Source organism: Osmerus mordax, chromosome 10 (assembly GCF_038355195.1).
Source record: "Osmerus mordax isolate fOsmMor3 chromosome 10, fOsmMor3.pri, whole genome shotgun sequence".
Lineage (NCBI taxonomy): Eukaryota > Metazoa > Chordata > Actinopteri > Osmeriformes > Osmeridae > Osmerus > Osmerus mordax.
This window is the reverse complement of record NC_090059.1, coordinates 9,913,335-9,926,563: the sequence shown is the minus strand read 5'-3', so window position 1 is coordinate 9,926,563 and position 13,229 is coordinate 9,913,335. Positions and strand designations below refer to the sequence as shown.

The 13,229-nt window shown below is 46.6% G+C and overlaps 1 protein-coding gene across 2 annotated transcripts in view; it reads right to left on the bottom strand.

Moving 5' to 3' along the window:
- Positions 1 to 1,252: 1,252 nt before the first annotated feature.
- Positions 1,253 to 13,229, bottom strand: part of dnmbp (dynamin binding protein) — a 39,070-nt gene continuing 27,093 nt past the window's right edge. For both annotated transcript variants that reach the window (XM_067244651.1, XM_067244652.1), the window contains 13 exons: positions 9,533 to 9,744; positions 9,272 to 9,371; positions 8,933 to 9,080; positions 7,349 to 7,366; positions 5,957 to 6,156; positions 5,575 to 5,705; positions 5,294 to 5,398; positions 5,055 to 5,183; positions 4,523 to 4,855; positions 4,032 to 4,220; positions 3,613 to 3,811; positions 2,791 to 3,473; positions 1,253 to 2,609 (listed from right to left, as the gene is read on the bottom strand). In XM_067244651.1, coding sequence (XP_067100752.1) covers positions 2,424 to 2,609; positions 2,791 to 3,473; positions 3,613 to 3,811; positions 4,032 to 4,220; positions 4,523 to 4,855; positions 5,055 to 5,183; positions 5,294 to 5,398; positions 5,575 to 5,705; positions 5,957 to 6,156; positions 7,349 to 7,366; positions 8,933 to 9,080; positions 9,272 to 9,371; positions 9,533 to 9,744 — 2,633 coding nt within the window. In that variant the 3' untranslated portion in view covers positions 1,253 to 2,423. The remainder of the gene's footprint in view (positions 2,610 to 2,790; positions 3,474 to 3,612; positions 3,812 to 4,031; positions 4,221 to 4,522; positions 4,856 to 5,054; positions 5,184 to 5,293; positions 5,399 to 5,574; positions 5,706 to 5,956; positions 6,157 to 7,348; positions 7,367 to 8,932; positions 9,081 to 9,271; positions 9,372 to 9,532; positions 9,745 to 13,229) is intronic.

Here is a 13,229-nt window from a genome sequence, read left to right as displayed (position 1 = left end):
ACCCAGTGCAACACTGTGCATTCATGCACCGTGGGATTGTTATAACAACCTTCCACATACCTGTCAATCATTATCACAATCGATCACTGGCTTGATTGACCAACCTGTTAATCATCTGCTAAATTGATTGACTTAATGCTTCTCAACACTTCCCCCCTTGATGTTCAAATATGTTTTGATGTCTTGCATCACTGTCGTAGAATAATTAGTAATGACAATTGAATCCCTTGTTTCTTCTTGCATGGTCACCCAGAGTTCTGGGAAGGCCGTTTGAACACGATTACAAAACTAAAACATAACCTGAAACTGCTATATAATGTCTATCTAACTTAAAAACATTTGTATTATGCTTTGTTGTAACATAACATGTCAGGGAACAGGAATCTCCGCTCCACATTTTGATTGACAGCCGTCAGACCGTGTTTACTCCCTTCTTTTCAATGTAAAATTGTTGGAAAACTACGCCGCAAAGAGAATAAATAAAAAGGCAAAAGAACGCATGTATGTTTCTTAATATGATAAATAAAACTAACAGACTGATGAAAATGCGGGACATTTTCTCAATATGCAACGGGCGGGACAAGGGGTGAAAATGCTGTGCGGTACAATGCAAAGCAGGACGGGTGGTCACCCTAGTGTGAGGTCCAGCTTGTTTTTCAACTTTACCCATGGTCTGGAGGTCACTGACCTGAAATCAATTCCCATCAACGGGGCAGACTTTGACCAGTAAACATGCCTAGGTTTACTGCATGCATTACAAATGTGCATGTTTATTATATCCATTTGATTCAAACAAATGTTTCTGGCTAATAATATCCTATAGTTTTATAGTTTTTATAGATTTTATAAATGTTGCGCTACAGTTGATCCTATATTCGGACACCACCTGTATTCTGTACTTGTTAGACACATTTGGCAAAGGGACTTCAGAATCACAGCCCTCACATATGATCTCCTGACCCATCATTTTCAATGCAAGCTGAACACATATGTATTATATATGTAGGACAGTATGTAACTACAGATTTACAGATGGGTGGGGGAGGATGTCTCTAAATCAATATAGGTCTTAACAAAAAAAATTTTTTAAACGTAAGATGTTTGTTAAACAGTATATCATGTAACTGGCTGGAATAGGTACTTTCGTGTTTAAGTATTTAATATGTATGCACAATAACATTATTCCTGAAGTAAGCAAACACCAACAAAGTTAGATCAGTAGTAAGGTAGTAGTAGTGAAACGGCCCCAAAGTCAATGAGATATTTCTCAGCTGAGCTGATTTTTATTCAAATGAATACAGTGATCACATGACACTGGAGTGCAGAAATACATTCTCAATATACAGCCTTATACGTAAATGAAGAGGGTAGGGAGGAACCAAATCGTTTAAAAAAGATCTCAGTGATGTCCCATTTTCTCCGACCTTCCTGTTTGCTTCTGCCAAAGGTCAAACCTTTCATCACATGGTTACCCCATCAAACCAGCTGAAGAGATATAGATGTTCAGCCCTCTGGCTTCACACAACATCTGAGGGAGTGCTACAGCAAACCATGCATATTACACTGGTCTGTCAACCCAATGAAGACCTGCTTATGCTTCATCTAATATTCTCAGGGCCATGGGATGTCATTATAACAACACTTTCCTTCTGCTTTCAAAACGGCAGTCACTTTCATAAGAATACAGTGTCTTCTCTACGGACTACAGTATTGAAACCCGAATAATATGCCCCAATTTTGTATTGTACTGTGTTATTTTATAAAATTTACTTGATTAAAAGAACTTACATTAACAGTAAGTAGTGGCATGAGATGGGTGTCTGTGTTGGGGACATACCCTTGTGTCAGGATGGGGCCAGCACTAATACCATATATTTAATACTCCTCACCTAACTTGCAAGAGCCACCCACATACTCTCTAGCGCTCGTTTAAATAGCTCACTCATTCATTACTGTACACTCCACAAACTCAACCTTTCTGAAACAGTAGTGTTCTATGGCAACTGCAGGCATTCTTGGGGCCATACTGGAAGTCTGCAAAATGCCCTCCGTTATGAGTCATATAACCCTCCTGTGTGTCTCTGCTGAGTCACACGACTGTCACGGCATACAAGGGGGAGGCAGGAAGAGAAAGGCCAGGGAAGTAGAAAACTGAAAAAGGTATATAAATATCAAGTCCAACAACTTTCAGAGGAGTAAGTCAGCAGCACAAATGAAGTCCAAAAGAAGTTCCTCCCCCTCACCAGCAAACTCCACAACAATGCATCCCCTTCTATAGTAAGGCACCAGGCTGGCCAGCTGTCTGTTCACTTCCTTGTTTTGTTTGTTTCGGAGGGAGGGAGGCTGTTTAGTCCGGAGAGCAGCTTCCCCCGTGGGTGGAGGTCAAGATTGGACTGGGGGGTTACCCCCCCCCGGGAAACTGCTCAGGTGTACTCTGACTTGCGGATGTAGTTGGAGGGGACGTAGCCTCTCCGGCCCCCGGCCTCACCTAACCACCACTCGCTGTTGCCATTCATGTCCTGGAACTCCAGGATGCGGACGCGCTGATTGGCCGAGATGCTCAGCTCGTTGGCACAACGAGCGCTGAAGGAGTAAATGGCGTAGTAGATCTGAAACACAAAATGATTTTGATTAGCATCTAAAATATAGTAATACTGAATGTACAGTATATCTTTCTGAGCATTTTGTACATTGTAAGCATGGGGGAAGTGCTCAGATCAGTAATGTGATCAGTAATGTGTAGCATATAAAAACACAAGTGACTGTAAACACAGGTCAGGTCAGTAATACCTGATGGCCATCCAGCTCTGACTCAGGTTCAGGTTCTTGCTCGGGCTCTGGTTCAATATCCTCGTTCCTGGGGTAGGAAGACTTCCTCTGGCCAGCACGATCTCCATTCTGCCGCTGGTATGAACCGTAGGCCGTGTCTGATTGGCCATGCCTCTGTGAAGGACCCAAACGGTTGCTTTTGTGCGAAGAACAAGAGTCTGTCTCCGAGGAGTCATACAGCTCCCTGTGAGTAGCTGGGGTGGTGTGGCTCGAGTCAATGGAGTCCCTGTGATTGGCTGAATGCCTGTCTGTACTGTCACTGTGACAGGGTGATAGCCGATAGGATGGATCTGAGTATTCCCTGGGAGTGGAGAGGTGTTTGGGCAACGAGTCAATCGCGTAGGTCTGATTGGTGGGATTGCGGTTGGGCGAGGGCGCATCTCTGTAGTGGGCTCTGCGGGATAGGTCCGGATCCTGGCTGGGGCGCGGCGAGGAGTGGCTCGGGGGCGGGGCTGTGGAGAAGCTGACCGCAGCGGTCTCCTGGTTGAAGGTGAGCGTGCTGTTGCTGTTCTGCCGGGAGAAGACGGGGGAGGAGCCTCCGTAGCCCGACTCGTTGGACGACTGGCTTTCGATGGAGACGTCTGAGTGACTCCGGCGTGGGTTATAAGGCTTCAGGAAGGAACTGTAAACAAAGCCTTTGCTGACTGCAGGAGATAAGGAACAACAAACAGTTAGCTTCTAGTCAACAATCACAGGCTGTCGTACCAATTCAAATCAGATGATTGACTGACACGACCAATTAACTGAATGTCTGGGCGCGGTCACATGTAGCTTGCTACTCACCCCCGGTGTCAATAAGCCAGCGGTTGTTACTACCCATGGGGTCCTGCTGCTTGACGACCCCGACGATGTCGCCCTCCAGGACAGACACGTCCAGGTCCTGGGCAGCGTTGAAGTTCCTCTCGGCCTGGAAGAGCTTCTCTGGACCGTAGCGCGCCAACAGGAGAGCCCGCTGCTCATCTGTCTGCAGGATGCAGTTGGGCTGAAAGAGAAACACAGAGAATCAATCGCTATTTCCTTTTTCTGGACTCTCACTGTGAATTTTGGTGTAACACTATTTTTTTCATATTTTCTGTATATTTTTTGTTATATTATCTATATTTGTATTTGTGTATGTATATAATGACCGTTCTGGTCATGAATGTACTGGTCATGAAGACCCAGCAGACCAAGACGGAGTATCGTCCCACAGCAGAACTCACCGGCCCTTGAAGCTGCTTTTTGGAAGTCTGTTTCTCCAGGGTCTTCTTCTCGAAGGCCTTGCGTGTGGTCGTGGAGGGTGGCAAGTTCTCTGGACAGAAACTGAAGCTCTGGAGAAGCTGGAGAACGTGCCCGTACTGCTCCTGGAACAGGGACACTAGGTTCCCTTCCGTGCCCCCAATACCAGAAAACTGTAGCCAGGTCAAGAAAAACAGAACATAAAAATGTTTGCAGAGGTCTTTCTACTGAATGGTAAAGAGACAACTGATGAATAAAAGTTCCTATCTGTCTCTTAACATAAGTGCATTGGATATCCCATTTCTTCCACACAACCCACACACAGCCTCAAAGGACACAACCAGGGCGAGAAGAGACTAACGAGGTGAAAAACCTCCACAGCAGAAGAAGAAAACCAGGAAAAGGAACCAGGAAGGAAAACCAGGAAGAGGAACCAGGAAGGAAAACCAGGAAGAGGACCCGTCATCTCACTCACCTGCAGGAGCGGCTGCAGCTCTCCTAGTGTCAGCTTGGTGAAGTCCTTCTGGGAGTGGGCGAAGGCCCGCACACAGCCGGTGAACAGCTCCTCGGCCGAGCGGTGGAACTTGGGAAGCTCGTCTAGCAGCTGAGCGTTGAGCGCCTCGTAGTTGTTGCGCGCCGCCTGCAGCTCGTCCTGGACGCGGCGGTCCTTGAGGCGCTCGGCGCGCTCCTTGCAGTTGTCGTAGTCCAGCAGCTTGTCGAAGCGCTTCTGAATGAGCTTGTGGGGGCCGGCGAACATCAGCAGGAGCTGGGTGAGGGGGGAGATGACCAAGGCTTCTGTACGCTCCTTCTGCTCAAGGAAAAACAAGGAACATGAACTTACAAGAGACACATTCAGTCTGAAAAGGAATAAACAATTGACATTGTTTAAATCACGTTTAAATCACCATTTACTATTAATTCACTCATTCACTCATTTTATTCGTGGTTCTCATTAAATGAGAACAAACGTAGTATAGTGTCATGTGCACGGCTGAATCTGAACTCACAAAGTGGCTGAACTGCTTGTCGCTGATGCAGCGGTGAGCTCTCTGGAAGTACTCAGGGTCCATCTGACTCCTGTCTGTGTAGATGTCACAGAAACTGATGGCAGCCAACACTTTCACGGACGCCGACTCCTATTGGACAAGACAGAGGTCAGTTACGCAGGGGCTGGCCACTGACTTGCAGACCGCCGCGTGACTGGTGCTATTCAGATGAGGTGAAAGGTTGAGCGCGGTGTCCTTACTCGTATGTGCTGCAGGTAGAGAGAGATATCTCTGATGAAGGACTTGATGAGCCTCTCCTGCAGCCGGAACTTCTTCTCCGCCTCGTCGAACGCCTCATCTTTGATCTGAGGAAGCAAGAGGTTGAGATGAGACAACTCATGAGTTTGAAAGGACAGATGTCTCACTCCAGGGGAAAGTTATTCAGGCGTTGCAGAGAACAACATGGCATATTTTGGTATAAAAAAAAGGCTCCAAGGTATGAAAAACACATGACAAACAGTGGAGGTGTCACATGACCTACCTGAGGAGAGATTCCTGTGAGGTGTTTGAGGTGGCTGCTGACACGGTTGGACTTCTTGATGATGGAGTGCATGCTCAGCTTAGAGATCTTGTCTATGAGCGTCTCCTCATCTCCTTTCCTGTACTTCACAACTGGTGACAGAAGAGGGCGCCCTCAGCTCAGCAACCATCTCAATGATGCCATCTCAATGTCACTTTTAGAAACGTTCAGAGAGTACATTTGACCAACCAGTCAAGTGTGAGATGACCTGTTATCTATTGGCTATTGACTACTTGAAGTTCACATAGGACACAAATGTCCCATACCTACACATACATATAATTAATCTATAAACACACACACACACACACACAGACAGACAATCTCTCTCGCTTGGGCTTACCAAGGTCCTTCCTCCTCTTGAACTCATTGATGTTGACGTTGATCTCTTTAACAGACAGCAGGGCCTTGGCCAGCTGGAGTCTGTCATGGTGGCTGTCTGGCGTGGCGTTCAGAAGCTCCATCAGCAGCAGAGGGTAGCGCATCACCCTCTGGACCGGCTTGATGAGGAAGGAGCCCAGGTTGATGTAGTTGGTCTTCCCCCTGAGAGAGGGAGAGAGAGAGAGGGAGAGCCAGGAGGAGAGAGGAGGGGTGGACAAGGGAGAGGTGGAGCATGAGAGAAGAGCAGGAGAAGGCAAGGGAAGGAATGGAGAGTAGGAGAGCGAGGGAGAGGACGTGGGAGAACAAGGGAGAAGAGAGAGTCAGGGTTGTGAGGGAAAGAAAGGAGGAATGGAGTGACGAAAAAAAGTTGGATACAGGACGGAGAAAGTGGGAGGGAAGAAAGAATGGAATCATTTGAATGTAACTGTCGTGTAAAACCCCTCGTATCACATGAGGAATACCCACTGACTGATCATTTGGCAGGCCGTTGCCAAGTGATTCGCTACTTGTTGTCACTCAACACATGCCACACCTTCTGACAACAGAGCATTTACATGCTCACTTGTCTTCAGTACTACCTGCATCAGATATTACCTTGTTCAAGTAAAATCTGATGGAAAATAATATATTATGTAATATATTTGTTTTATCAGATAATTATACTTTTGACAATTACTTAATGTAAAGGGTGTCAGTATGTGTTGAGTGATACAATATATGAAATACATTTTTGTTTGCTTAGCTTTAAGGCCATTAGCAGTACACAGCAGCAAAAAGCAACATTCTTAAAAAAAAGTATTATTCAAATAAAGGAGCAATATTAATTGAGCAAAATAAATTGAATGTTATTCTGATTGATATCATAATGTTATATAAGTAAAAACAACTTTTATTTTTAATTGGTTTATGATGTCTTAACATCATGCAAATCACTAATGGAGTTTATAAAGAGATGAATTGTAAATGATGCAGAAGTTGCTGCTTAGTTCCACTAAATGGCCTCTTCATTCTGTTTGATGACCAACAACAATCTCTTTGTTGATCTCATTAAAAACTGGACCTATGAAGAGGAGGAAAACATAACACAAGAGGCAGCCACAACCGTAGCAGCGCACGCACCACCAGGGGGCTGGGGTCAATGCACTTTCAATTAGGTCAAATGAAAATGCCATTGGCCCAGTCCCTATATAGCATCTCTCACTCTCTCACCCTCTCACTCTCTCACTTTCTCAGCAAAACCGAGAGACAGAGAAGCAAACACACACAAACACGTTAATAGGGGTTAGTGAGCCATAGGCATGCTGTTTCGACGGTTCTCATGCAGATACCATGGCAACACTTCAAGGAAACTTACCACTCGCGATATATGGCCCTGGGATGGGGAAGAAGAGAGGGATGGGTAGAAAGGTGGAGAGACAGAGAGGCAGCGGGAGGAAGAGAGGAGAAAACAGACAAAAGGAATTATAGAAACTGACAGAGCACTGAGGTGTTGGGTCTCTGAGGGTCCAACCCCCATCTTCTGTAAACCTATATTTAATGGCCTCTGTTTAAGACCCTGTTGAAAACCCTTTTTTCTTTGCAAGACTTTTTTCTTTTTAACTCGTGTTTTGATGCTATTACTTTTGCCCCCTGCTGTAAGATCCTACAAACACAATCCGAGGCGTAGCTTATAGTTTAACGGAAACCTATGAAAACAAAGCGCACCCTGCAGAGTTAATAGGCGGTCATAACCCATAGCAACGTGTGTTGCCGTGGCCTCTTTTGCGGGTTAGCTTCAACCTCGCCGGGGGGCTAACTGCCAAAGTCTAGTAGAGCGTTGAGAGTTTAACACACAGACTTGGGACACTATTGCTGGTAGGACCTGAGAAACCGTATAAAAGAACTACTAGCGGAGACACGTCCTCTCCCAAATGTCCCTGGATCTTTTCACTTCCCACCACAGTGCCAACACAACAGGATCAATCTAAACGTTTTTGTTTTGGTGTACAGTATGTGTTTTTTGTTGTTGTCTTGTGACTCCCTTGTCACCAAAACCATAACCTTTCTCTCTTGTTTAAGGAAGAGGAGAGTTGACCTTCAAACTGAGCGGCTAGCGGTCGATGAAACACAACACTGGTGAATAAACACACCAGTGTTGGCTCGCGTCCCAGTTAAAGGACAAGGAAGAAAGCAGGCAGGGCGCATTCTTAGACTGCTCAACATTACTGAAGTCTGATGAGACTCGATACCCCACACTCTGGAGGAATGGACTGTGTGTGTCAATGGGTAAGAGGAGAGTATCGGTCAGACGCCCATCTCTAAAGCTGTGTCGTGCGCGCCACATATTTTCTGATTCAACCTTGTATGACAAGTTTTCACTACGTTCAAAGTAACTCGGCTAACCTCCAAACAAGAACCAGGCCACTACCACACCCTTTATGATTCTACACCTGGCCTGAACTGGGCCACTGTTTACCTTTCAATGAAGCAAGATGTTTCCAGATAACTACAGTTTCGATTACCTTCCTTTAAAAAAACTAAATAACTAGATAGCCGATAAAAAAAAGTTACGTACACAGGATCAATGTCAATGTTTGACTTTCCAACGATTATACAGTACAGTCCAATCTATCGTGGTTAGAAGTCACTTCTTGTTTGTTTTCATGCTCGACACAATTCCACACACGCATGCCTTTACTGGAGTCACTCAGATGCACTAAGCATTGTCAAACACTTACACAAATTAGTGCTAAATCGTATAGAATATGGTTTGGTAGACTTCAGATTAAAGTTACAAGATGCCATCGTGAATTTCTTCCAACCTCCAAACCCGAGCATTAACCATATTACAAACATCGACACCAAAATTGTTTCCGATGACCGGGTTCACGTTGGTAGTTGGTGAAACTCACAGACTGCACCTTTGAGAAGTCTAGACCATGTCTGGTCAGGTACCTACCTCAGCTTCTCTAAGCACTCCAGCACGTGTCTCTGGATGTTCTCGTCCTTCTCGTAGGTCTCCAGGAGGGAGATGGCATCGTCATGGTTCTGGCAGTAGATCTTATACACTTCCTCTAGTTCAGTCTTGGAGTCTAGGAAGACTTTGCCTGGGGAGAGAAACGACAGAGTCGAAAGAAAGTCAGCTTTGTGCTTTTGGTTTCTGACCTTGACGGTCAGAAAACATACAAAAGGACACGCAAGATAAACGTGGGTTTAGGATGAAAGCGTGTAAGCAATACAGGAAGCCATATCTCGCTAATCGAAATGATTCCCCTCAATGGAGCCTTGAAATGCTAACCAATAGAGTCAGTGTCCTGGAGGTTCTTCAAGAGGCGTCGCGATAAGTCGATCACAGAGTTAATGTTGCCGAAGAGGCCCTCAAAGTCCACATTTTGCACCTGCAGGAAGGGGGAACATGCATTAACACACAAAAAAAACGAAAGAAAGAGTTCCATTTTGCTAAACTAGGTAACTGCAACCAAAATAACCTCAAACATCTCCCAGTACGTGTCCAAATGAACCCGTTTATCCCCCCCCTGTCCGCCCGGCCCCGGGGCACCTGTTTGCGTTGGAGCGGATGGATGATCTCTTGGACGCACATCTGCAGGTCCTTGATGTAGTCTGTCTCCGTCTGCAGCAGCTCCTCCACCACCTTGGCTCTCTTCTCCAGCATCCTTTGCTCGGGGTCCTCCGTGGCAGCCAGCGCCGACGTGACGGCGCACACCGGAGCGGGCTCCAGGGGCTTGGGCTGCGCCGGCAGCAGGGTCATGTCTGAGGGACGGAGGAGCGAGAGGTTCAAATGTACGGTCTAGCTTTGAACGCGTTCCAACACGCTATCCCAAGCTTGGCTTACAATACTACACTGAGATAGTTATAGAGAGAAACGTGGATAACAGTTTTAACACAATATAAGCGAGGATTAACATAAACATTTGGGGAGTATCCATGATACACAAATGGCTAACCTAGACTAAAGAGCAATTCCACCGGACTCTTTATAACTACTATAAATCTACATGTTCCAAAAAAAGGAAGGCCCCTCCAAAAGAGGTTCTGTCTCTAGTCATGTCTGCCCAGTCTTTGATCAGTGGCTCTGTTATCACTAGTGAGCCTGTCTCTGGAGTGCCCAGGACATGAGGGAGAGCCCGGTGCATGCACCGCTGGGCACCGTCAATGGGCTGTGGACTGGAGTGGACTCAACTCTTTTGTCTCAAGCACAATGGACTGTGACAGCAACAAGAGAGATACGGCCTCTCTGGGATGGAGGAGATAGAGGAGAGGAGGAGGACGGGTCGAACGAGAGGGAGATGGACAGCACTGGAGAGAGAGAGGCCGACAATGGAAGGTGACAGCGGTTTGAGAAATATGGCTTTGCTTTCGGAGGCATTCACTGGTGTGGATGTGTGTTCCATTACAACCATCTCAGCAACAGGAATTGGGTTGAAGGAGGTTAAGCCTAATCAAAGTCATTATCCACCAACAGCATCTGTCTTGGGACCACATATGAGGTCATTCAGACAGTGCCAATGGCGCACATTGGAGTAAAAGAAAACAACAACACACACACACACACAAAAAGGTGCATGAAGTCAAATTGAGGATTGTGTTGCAGTAAACCATGTGTGTTTATTATGGGCTGGCATTTACGTCGGAGGAGATCATGGTAACGGAGTCATTCCTCAGTGAGTGCTCAAGGCGCTCGCTGCGGTGCAGATTAGCTTGGTCCACATATGCCTTCTCTGTCCCTGGCCTGCTGTAGAGGGGGTCTGTCTGATCCCCTTGGCCACCTGCCCTCTGCCCTTCTCCCCACCGCCACACACAGCACACACACACACACGCATGCACACGCACGCCTCGTGCTCCACAAGGCTTAGCAGAGTCTGAGCTCCTCTCATATGCTCTCATCTCCTCCCGTTATTGGGTCTTTTCCCCCCGAGGACTTGGACGTCTTGAATTGATGAGAACTCAAAGACCGGAGAAGTCGTCCCCCAGTTTCTGCTCCCGGCCGAGAGAGGTAGGGAGCAGGCGATGAAGGAGAGGGATGTGTTTAAGGACACAAAGGAGGGGGGGCGGGGATTAGGCCTACATGAGTTTGAGGCGGGGTAGGAATAGATGCTAATTAATCGGTTAATTGGTATCCGACTCCGGTCATTCCCACGCTGAAGGTCCTCTGCACACATCCATACATCATATGCTCCACTTCTCATGTTTAAATATGCAGCTATTTGCAACATAAGCCCCGAAGCTGCTTACCCCCACACACACACACCCTCACATGCGCACACACACATACAATGACCCACTTCTCTCCGCTGGAATTCCACTTGTTCTATTGAGGACTGTGGGACACACACACACCACACTCCTTAGACAGGTGCATGAATGTGCCCCCCCCCCACACACACACACACGTGTGTGTACATACACACAGAAACAGGTGTTTACATCTAAAGACAGCTGAAAGATTTCCATCACAATGGCTTCTAGCAAGAGTGTAGCAGGTGTAACATGCTCTGTGACATGGCTACTATCTCTCTGAGTCAACCACGCTGGCCTCACCAGAGGAAACAGCTGTGGAGTGGTGACTCAATCCCAGCCACCAAACACAATGTTCATCAGACACTTAGTCACTGGTTTGTGCTCGCTAACCCCTCAGTACAAAGGCCAACCAAACGAGGAGTGTCCCTGTATCTCTATGTCATTGCCCTGAGCGGCTGGGTTTCAGACACCATTCGAGTCAGTGGGTAGTTTAAGGGACAGCGGGAGCAGGGCTAACAGTGCTGCGAGGGAGGGAAAGGACCGTTCTGTGGCCCTGTTCCAACACTCGATGATGTACAGTATCCTTCCATCTCGCCGCTGTCTTCGTGGTACAAGCAATGCTGGATGTGTGTATTTGTATCGCACATTTGAGCTTGTGTCCTTTTTGTGTTCGCAGCGTGTGTGACACAGCCTACTGATTCTTGGAGGTATGTTGTGCGAGTCCGTGTTCGCACACACACAAAAGCCCTTGTGTGGAGTGGAAGTAATTGCTTGTGGCATTGTTTGGTCATCCTGAACAGCCACGGCCCCAGACCCTCTCTGGGTTCTCATGGGGGGGTACCATGCCATGTCCCGGGGGCGACAGGAAACCCAGGGGGGTCCCGGAGGAGGGGGCGGTGGCATGAGGGTTAATGATGAGCATACACACATGTACACACAGCGCTTTCATGGATGACCTAACTGTCAACAGAAGATCAGAGATTCAACTTGGAGACTACTTCTCAAGGTGCTGGTGGTCATCAACAAGTTTCTCTTTTCCTGTATGTTCTCCTGTGTCAAGACGTCATCCCACAACAGAGCAGAAGACTATCTGTTAAGTTAATGTACCTGAGACAGATGTGTTCACCTGCCAGTGGAGTCCTCTTAACGACATCATAATCAACCGTCAATATCAGTTTTGACTGCTAATGAGGTTTTTATCTAAATGAATCCATAGGATCCCCTGCAAACAGACATTAAGGCAACAAAAGCATTGAACCAGATATCAAAAACAGCTCAAAATGTATGTAAGAACGCACCCAACTTTAGCATGCATGCTCTTTCTGTATTACTAATAACTTGGGTTGCTAAATCAACACAATTGAGCAAGAGGGACTTTCTTCAGATAGGCCTCGAGTTTCATAAGTCAACAAGGAAGGAGAGAATTATTAGGCACACAGTGTTTACAATTAAGATGGGTTGGAAGTAGTCAGACAAAAGTCAATCTAAGATACCCTGGACATCTTTTTGGTGTGAAGACCAAGACATTGTTTTGACAAGACCTAAAATGACTTGTCAGCATACTTGAAAATACTACTAATTACTACTGTAAGCTGAGACAAATGAGATGACTTCAAAATAAAAACGTCTACACCTTTTTGGAGGCATTCAGTAGCAGTATATTTACTTCCACCACTATGAGAAGAAGAGATGGAGAAAGAAAAGTTGGGGCCTTGAAGCCTTCACCCACCTTGGCTGTGCACACACCCTTCCTCCACTCTGCCCTCTACACACACACACACACACACACACACACACACAAAGGTTCAAAACACGCCCGTCAGTCCAAGGTAGTCGAACATGCAAAGCCAGTGTAAAGTCCCATTGATGGAGCTCTCAGAACGGGCCTATGTCCGTCTCGGTGCGTTCTCCATTCTGGAGCCAAATTACCATGAGAATGGATGGAAGCCACCATGATCACACACACACACCCCAGTGGACACAGTCATCCCCAGCTC